The following is an 8,386-nucleotide window of genomic DNA, read 5'->3' as shown; positions in this document are numbered from 1 at the left end:
GCGCCTCTTAACGGGTAAATATAAATCACACCTTGTCTGCCTCCGCATGCTCTTCACTAAATTCAGCCCGGGAAAAAGATGGATCATGTGAGTGGGACTGAGAGGTTTATGGAGCTGAGCTCCCGCGGCTGTAAATCACCCTGCCCTCCCCGGTATAAAGCGCCCGTCCATCCCGGCGTTAGAGAGAGGACACACTCGCCGCCCCCTGACCCCCAGCTCAGCGCGGGCTCCCGGCCCAGCCAGGTGGGTGCCCCTGGCTAGCCGGCCGACGGATTTGGGGAGTGGGAACCTTGGACGGGGTCCGACGGGGCTGCAGCCGCTTCTCTTTTCCTCCCGTCGAGCGCGAGACCGGCACAGTGGGCTTTTCTCTCCCCCTTCCCAGCGCTTCCTTCACCCCCCGCAGCCCCCGCCCCCCGGGTCCCCAAATCTAGGGATAAGATGGAGGAAGGAGAGCTCTCGAGGCTGACCTGGGGTCCTGTCCGCTCCACCCCGACAGTGACCCCTCCAACCTCCTCCAGTCGCCTCTGCCATGTCCGAGGAGCTGCCCACGGGCCCCAAGGAGAGCCCGCCGGCACCGCGGGCAGCCCCCCGCGAGGTGTGGAAGAAGGGCGGCCGCCTGCTGTCCGTTCTGCTGGCCGTGAACGTGCTGCTCCTCGCCGGCACGTTTGTCAGCGGCGGCGCCTTCAACAAGGTGGCGGTGTACGACACCGACGTGTTCGCCCTGCTCACCACCATGATGCTGCTGGCCGTGCTCTGGATCCTCTTCTACCTCCTTCGCACCGTGCGCTGCCCCGACACCGACGCCGTCCCCTACCGGGACGCGCACGCGGGCCCCATCTGGCTCCGAGGTGCCAGGGGAGGTGTGGGCGGAGGTGGGGTGGCCCAGGCGGGGAGCTGGAGGCTGGGGCTCCCGCAGGAATTGCTGGGTGCCCTTCGAGGTAGACCGGTGAGAAGTCCCCACGCCCCAAGGCTAGATGTGTCTGAGGGTGAGGTGGGCTGTGACTGAGGCAGAAGAGCAAGGGAAAGAGTCCTGGAAGAGGGATGAAGAGAGGGATGGAGTGGAACTTCTCTGCCCTTTCTAAAGATTGAAAGAGGGTGGCCATGGAAGAGACTTTGATGGAGAGCAGAAAACAGATGACAGCTGCAGTTGAAAGAGCCTCTCTAGGGTCCTTTCCCTTATCTATGCAGCCCCAAAGGGATGGGGGCTCAATAGGACATCCATCCATCTACCCACTCAATCACACACCCATCCTTCCATCCATCTTCTCACTTACCCTATTCATCCATCCATCCACCCAATCACCCAACTATTTGACCATCCGTCCTCATCCATCCTCAAATGTGTAACCATTTTCTCCTGCCTCTCTGACCCACCCCCCACCCTCATTCCCAGGTGGGCTGGTGCTGTTTGGGATCTGCACCCTCGTCATGGATGTCTTCAAGACCGGCTACTACTCCAGTTCCTTTGAGTGCCAGTCAGCCATCAAGATCCTGTACCCTCTCACCCAGGCTGTGTTTGTCATTGTGCAGGTGGGTGGGAGGAGTGTCCCTGAGTGTGGTGGAAAAGAGCCAACATGTGGCATGGAGTCAGGAGATCTGAGCTCCACTCCACTTCCACGCTGAGCAATCGATTAGGGTGGGGATAGGACTGTAGTGCAGATCACATGAGTCCATAAATCTGGAAGCACTTGGTAATGAAGTAATATCCAAATGTGAGTGCCTACTTAGGGGCCCTGCGATTTCATTTCACCTTAAGCTGTGCCAGTAGTTAACACCTAGGAGGTGTCAGTTGTAGCAGCTGCTCTGTCTCCTGGAACCTGCCCTGCCCTCCTTGGGTGCCCATAGAGGGCATCAGTCTCAGCTCAACGTCCTGCTGTGGGCACGGCCAGTTGGGCCTCAGCCATGTCCCCTCTATTCTGTATTTTTTCAGGAAATAGGGTATCCTGTATATGGGATTTTTCAAACAAGCTCACTTTTTTATTTCTTGCACGAATAACACTGGAAAAGATCTTCTGATTGAGCTGAGGCAGGACTGGTCTTAACGTGGGACCCAAACCCTCCCCAGCCCAGAATGACCATGTGTATGGTTCCCTCTCTTGAAACATCATCCCTACTGCCCAGGTTTCCACAATTTAACACGTTTATGACTTTGGCATTTATATAGTTTTAATTTTACATTTTCTGACTTTAAAGAATACTCAGGCAAAATGGAAATACAGACACCCCAACATCAATAAACACCGCAGCAAGGGTTTGTGGCCAGCCAGGTGAGAGCAAGGACTTGCAGGGAGGCAAAGGATGGGGATGAGGCAGGGACAGTGCCAGAGAGAGCTGCGAGGCCGCTTAGGTTCTTTCTGAGGCTGGCCTCGCTCCCAGGAATAAATAACTAGGCAGTCAAAACTCCACCCTACAAAGAAACAGAAAACAAACACCAAGCCCAGAGAGTTTACAGGTGGCATTTTGCAAACTTCTAAAGAACAGAGAGCTATTTTGTACAAATCGCTCCAGAGAATAGAAAGAGAGAAAAGCTCACGTCTCCCTTTGTAAAGCTGAAAGAAACTCGATCATGTAGTAGGAGGGCTCTTGAGGTGGTAAGCACATAGTGCCGGGCATGGACCTGGGCACTCCGGGCTGAGCCCGTCTGCGGAGTAGATGACCCCACCACTCTCTCTCAACACAGACTTACTTTCTCTGCATCTCCGCTAAAGACTGTGTTCACAGCCACCTGGACCTGACTCGGTGAGTGCCTGCTCCATGCCCAGGGCTCAATGTCCATGCACAGGGGCTGGGCTCACCTGGCATGAGATGAGCGCTTCCCAACCTGGGGCATGGGTCCTCTTTCTGCCCCCAGGTGGGGTTTCAGCCAAGGCCCCCTGGCTTTGTCAGCCTGATTTCCACCACCCTCTGCTGGGGGTACGGGGGACGTGCTTGGTGAGATGGCGTGTGTAATGTACAAATGTCCTTTCCCCAAAGAGAGGGAGCAGCCGTGGCCTGAACCCCACGACACCCCCAGCCCTCTTTTGGGAGGCATCTCAGCCAGGCTAAGTGTTCCTTCCAAACTCAGCTTCCCTGTTCACACAGGGGTCTGCCTACTTTCTTGCTTCTCAGCACCATCTCCCAGGACAGCATCCCCAGCTCTCCACCACGCCGGGGACCCAACGTGAGCCACAGACTCTCACTGGCCTCTTTGCTCTCCCTCCCCAAACAGATGTGGTCTCATGTTCACGCTCACCACCAACCTGGCCATCTGGATGGCAGCCGTGGTGGATGAATCAGTTCACCAGGCCCATTCCCTCAGCAGTCCTCACGGCAACACCAGCCATACCCGCCTCGCTCTGGAATGTGAGTGCCCACTTCAGATTCACCCTGGTCCCGTGGCAGCCAGGCCTCGGGCTGGGTGCTTTGTGGACTCGTAGAGGGCGTGGAGGCAAAGGTGGCTGCCCCAGGCTATGCCTCTGAAGAAGTTTAGATGTGGGTGACCCAGGAGGAAGAGTACAGGGGAGCATTTTTTCATCCTGGACAGTACAGCCTTGGTCCCACTGTCCAGGTCTCCGTCCCACCAAAGAAGGGATTCATGCTCCAGGAAGAAAGGGCAAGAGTGATCAAGGTAGAAAGAGGGGAAGGGAGGCAGGGTGGCTCAATGGTGGAAGCATGGGATCAGAAGGGAGTGCCTGACAAGGAGGAGAATGTAGAAGTAATAATCGCAGTGACGATAGTGACAATTCTCTGAGCTCTATATGTCAGGCACTGTGCCAGTTGTCTTAAGCACCATCTTACTTAACCCTAGCAACCTCCCTGTGAGATGGGCACTATTAGCATTCCCATGTTATGGATGCAGAAACTAAGGCATAGAGAGGCTAAGTAGCTTACCCAAGGTCACAGAGCTTGAAATTGGAGAACTAGGGTTGAGATCCATCTTTGCTTTGAACCAATATGCTATACTTAAGAAGAATGAGCCCACAGTCCCCCTGGTCCTGGTTCTCTGGACTTCTCTAGCCCCCCCCTCGCCCCCCGCCACCAGCCAGGATCAGACTAGATGACCAAGTCCACCTGGACCTTGCCTGAATACACACGCACAGCCAGTATGGGAGGGTCCAGGAATGGAAAGCATGGATCCAGGCCTACAGGAGATCCCAGCCCAGCAGGACTGAAAAGGGCCACTCTCCACATACAGAGGGGTCCTGAGGATGGTTAAACCCAGCCCAGGGAGGTGGGCGACCTTACGTGCTAGGGCTGCAGGGTGCAGAGAGGTACCTGCCTCAGGGGTGAGAGTCACGTCATTGGTGTCAGCTCTGCCATCACAAGCCACTTTCTCTGAGTGAGCCTCAGTTCCTTCTTCTGCAAAACCAGCTGAGATAGTTCTGGGGATCAGAAGAGCTGTCTGCCGAGGCCCGAGGGATCCTGCAGAGCAGAGCGCACGCTGGATGCAGGATGAGATTCCTATCAGTGTGGTACAAGCCGAAGCGACAGCAGGTCACGGTCGAGACCTGGGCACAGCCGCTGCTTTCTGGCTGAAGCGGGTGCTGGCAAGAGCTGCGAGGCAGCTTGAATTTTAGGGGCTTCCAAGCGGGCCACCTTCTATTAGGACCAGAGGCTTGCCTATCTTGGGCAGCCAGGGGTCATTACTGGTGGGGAAGGGTTGGGAGTGTTTTTCTGCAGGAATGGGACAGGATGAAGCGGGCAACTCTGCGGCTCAGAATTTTTTTTTTCTTAATCGAGCCCTGGCTAGGGTTTACTGGTGTGTCCCACAGTTTCTGGCATGTAGTAGGTGCTCAATAAATATCTGTGGCATGAACGGACGTGCCAGGCCCTGTGTAGGCATTTGGAATACGGTGGTAACGGATAGCAACCCTGCCCTTCCAAAGGTCACAGTCTAGGGGTGAGGTTCTTCAGGTGGGGGCCTCCAGGAAGGTGGGAGGGCAGTGCAGCTCCGCGCCCCCCTCTCCACAGTGGAGCGTGCGGGCAGCCCAGTCGGAGAAGACTGCTCCTGCAACACGGCCATCTGCCAGATCTTCCAGCAGGGCTACTTCTACCTGTACCCCTTCAACATCGAGTACAGCCTCTTTGCTTCCACCATGCTCTACGTCATGTGGAAGAACGTGGGCAGGCTGCTGGCCTCCTCTACCCGCAGCCACAGCCACACCCCATCCCTGCTCAGCCTCTTCCGGGAGACCTTTTTTGCCGGCCCGATCCTGGGCCTGATGCTTTTCGTCGTGGGGCTGGCCGTCTTCATCATCTACGAGGTCCAAGTGAGTGGGGAGAGGGGCCGCACCCAGCAGGCTCTGGTCATGTACTACATCTTCAACATCGTCTGTCTGGGGCTCATGACCTTGGTCAGCCTGAGTGGCTCAGTCATCTACCGTTTTGACCGCCGGGCCATGGACCACCGTAAGAACCCCACGCGCAGCCTGGACATGGCTCTGCTGGTGGGTGCCGCCCTGGGCCAGTACGCCATCTCCTACTACTCTATCGTGGCTGCAGTGGCGGGCACACCCAGGGAGCTGCTGGCGGGGCTCAGCCTGGCCCACGCTCTGCTCATGATCGCCCAGCACACCTTCCAGAACGTTTTCATCATTGAGAGCCTCCACCGGGTTCCCCCCGGGGCTGAGCCTCATGGTACTCCCCCCAAGGAGCCCTGCCACGGCCTCACCTTTGCCAGCCTGGACACCCTCCACACCTTGCCTGCCTGCCCACCCACACCCAGGCTGGTTGGCCCCAGCCCAGCAGGACCTCAGGGAGCAGTGAGCATCACCTTGGCCCCCAGGGGCCACTGGAGATACCGGTGCTTGAAGGACATTTCTCTGTTTCTCCTGCTCTGCAACATCATCGTGAGTAACTGGGGAGAGACAGGGGTGGGCTGGGAGGAAGAGAAGGCCGAGGAAAGATGCTCTTTCAGGTTTGTTCACTTGGCCCTCTCTGTCTGGCCCCCAGCCCACTCGAGCATCGTCTGGCTCTCTAGGAAAGGAGCAGGTTCAGGGAGAGTCAGGTGCAGCCCCGGGGGCGAACAGCATCTCAGGGCGCACAGGGAGAATGAGATCCCGGCATTCTGGCATCTAGGCAGAGCTGGAGGGGTCTTAGGGGATGCTGGTGTGAGGGCTGGGAGGAGGTGAGACGGAGCTGAGTGGGGGGCCCTTGCTCCCAGGTGGGAGGTGTGACTCTTCCCGGGACCTTGTGACCAACCTGCTTCTTAGAATAATCGCAGCAGCGACAGGAGGTGGCAGAGACCAGCATGAGCGTGAGGGGTCTGTCAGCAGAGCGGCAGGCTGGCCGGGAGGGGGGCAGCCACAACAGTCGCCCCCTCCGCGGCAACTCAGCAAAGCCGCTTTCCAAGAGAAACTCCTCTGTATAGCAGCAGACTTCACCCGATACAAATATACATCCTGTACGAGAACACTCTTTGTGAAGGTGCATCCCAACAGAGAAATACTCCTAGTGTAGCTCCAACCTAATAGAGAAAGGCCCCAGTGTAGATATAATCCCCAGGAGGGAAATCTCTAACAGAGAAACATGGACCCCTGTGAGTACATCCCCAAGAGAGAGCACACCTTAATGAAGTTTTGCTCAAAGTAAAGACAGTCCTTTTAGCTATAACCTCTGATAGAAAATACCCCTAATATAGAAAACAGCCTTAATGTGGGTATATCCCAATATAGAACACATCTCCAGAGGGATTCCACCCCAGTGGGTCTACATGAAATACACGCCCAAATTGAGGTGCATTCTTGAAGTCCCCACTGCCAATATTGCCCCTCCTACAGGTAAAAAAAAAGAGTAGTCATCCATCTCTGACCTACCAGTAGAAGCAATAAAGCTCAAAACCTCCTCCTGTCTTGGGCCACCTTTGGTGTGGCTCCCAGCCTCCGCCCCCACTCACCTTCTCCCAAGGCCGAGCCTACAGGCGGGGAGTCACCTGGGAGGCCGCTTTTGCTCCAGGTATCTGAGCCTGGATCAGCTCTGAGGGCATCATCTCCAACTCCTTCATTTTATAGGATAGAAGCAGGCTCAGATTTGGGCTGTGATGTGTCCAAGGATGTGAAACATTTGCGGTGGGGAGAAGGAGGGTTAACCTAGAAGCCTTTATTCTTTGCCTCACACCCCATACGTGAACTATCTGAGCTCATAGCCAGGGATGAAGCAGGATTCCAGCTTCAACCGCCTCCCAGACCTGGGAAGGGGGTGGGGTGCGGGGCCAGAGCTGGAGAGCAGAGCTCATGGCGGGCAGGGCTGGGGGAGCCTTCCGGCAGGATCCTGAACCCCTGCCCTGGGCCTGTCTGATTCTACCATCACCACCCCGCACACATCTCTCCAGGAGAGAGCTACCGATTTAGCCATTTATTCCAAATTCTCACAGCATCTATTGAGACTTCTTCTCCCCTTCCCCAGTCCCACACGTGGGCCGTACTGAGGGTGGGAGACGTGATCACAGGCGGAGCCCTAGGCTGGGGGGCAGGCAAGTTCAGTTGGGCACATTTACTGAGCTCCTTAGTGAGTGCCAGGCCCCGCCCAAGATGCTCGAGGTCCCCACTCAGCAACACCCAGCCCTCGCTGTCCACAAAACCAGAGGGCTGGGACCCCCATCCTGCCCCCACCCCACCCAGCAAAGCTCACGGAATGACCCACTGGCACGAGTCCGGGCCAGGTTCTGACACCCCTTTGTCCCCACAGCTGTGGATCATGCCCGCCTTCGGGGCCCGCCCCCACTTCAGCAACACCGTGGAGGTGGACTTCTATGGCTACTCCCTCTGGGCAGCCATCGTCAACATCTGCCTGCCCTTCGGCATCTTCTACCGCATGCATGCTGCCTCCAGCCTGCTGGAGGTCTACATGCTGTCCTGAAGCCCCACTAGAGCCATGGGGAGGAGGGGCTCAGCTCATGCACCCACCCAGAGAGCCCCGGGGAATGAATCCCAGACCGGCAGTCACTAGGCCACATAACTACCCATTCCCCCGCCGGTCTCAGAGTGGAATTTTCACAAAAGTTATTTTTCCAGGATGAGTTTTTAAATCACAATCAGGACATGCATATCCCTGGGGCATGGGGCAAGCGGGGGGAGGAGGACCTCTCCCTGCACCCTTTCTAGGACCAGGCAAGATCTGGAAGTGTCCTAGCCTCTAGCTCCACCCCTACCCCCGCCCCGTGTCCTGGCCAATGCTGCTGCCTGGAGCTGGAAAACAATAAACCTGCTGTTCTCCCTGCCCCACCCTGTGCCCACTTCGTGTCTCAGCAGCCACATCTAAGATGATCACAGGACGGGGTCTTGGGGTCGGAGCTGCAAGGGCCCCTGGAGATATTCAGCTCTCAGGCTTTTCTGTGGGTGAGCCAAGTCTGAGTCACACACTAGTTACAGACTCGTACCTGGGTGGCTGGGAGGGGCTGGGTGGAGTA

General features: G+C 56.7%; 1 protein-coding gene across 1 annotated transcript; it reads left to right on the top strand.

Annotated features, from left to right (window-relative positions):
* The first annotated feature begins 383 nt into the window (after nucleotides 1-383).
* Nucleotides 384-7,913, top strand: OTOP2 (otopetrin 2). The gene is made up of 6 exons (XM_022589675.3): nucleotides 384-848; nucleotides 1,394-1,530; nucleotides 2,681-2,739; nucleotides 3,209-3,342; nucleotides 4,951-5,828; nucleotides 7,666-7,913. Exons 1-6 carry the CDS (start codon nucleotides 530-532, stop codon nucleotides 7,834-7,836), a joined length of 1,698 nt encoding a protein of 565 aa, XP_022445383.2. The 5' UTR covers nucleotides 384-529; the 3' UTR covers nucleotides 7,837-7,913.
* The last annotated feature ends 473 nt before the right edge of the window (nucleotides 7,914-8,386 follow it).

The sequence above is a fragment of the Delphinapterus leucas genome, chromosome 19 (genome assembly GCF_059928025.1).
Source record: "Delphinapterus leucas isolate spDelLeu-1000000601 "Yukka" chromosome 19, BTC_Dleu_Yukka2, whole genome shotgun sequence".
NCBI classification, from domain to species: domain Eukaryota; kingdom Metazoa; phylum Chordata; class Mammalia; order Artiodactyla; family Monodontidae; genus Delphinapterus; species Delphinapterus leucas.
The sequence above is the reverse complement of the archived record's forward strand: the minus strand, read 5'-3'. Positions and strand labels throughout refer to the sequence as shown.

What these genes read in the sequence shown, in the direction of transcription:
- OTOP2 (XM_022589675.3), top strand. Translation starts at nt 530, where the DNA reads ATGTCCGAGGAGCTGCCCACGGGCCCCAAGGAGAGCCCGCCGGCACCG. An exon ending in GGGCCCCATCTGGCTCCGAG is followed by an intron (nt 849 to 1,393) that starts GTGCCAGGGGAG and finishes CCTCATTCCCAG; the next exon opens with GTGGGCTGGTGCTGTTTGGG. An exon ending in TCCTGCTCTGCAACATCATC is followed by an intron (nt 5,829 to 7,665) that starts GTGAGTAACTGG and finishes TTGTCCCCACAG; the next exon opens with CTGTGGATCATGCCCGCCTT.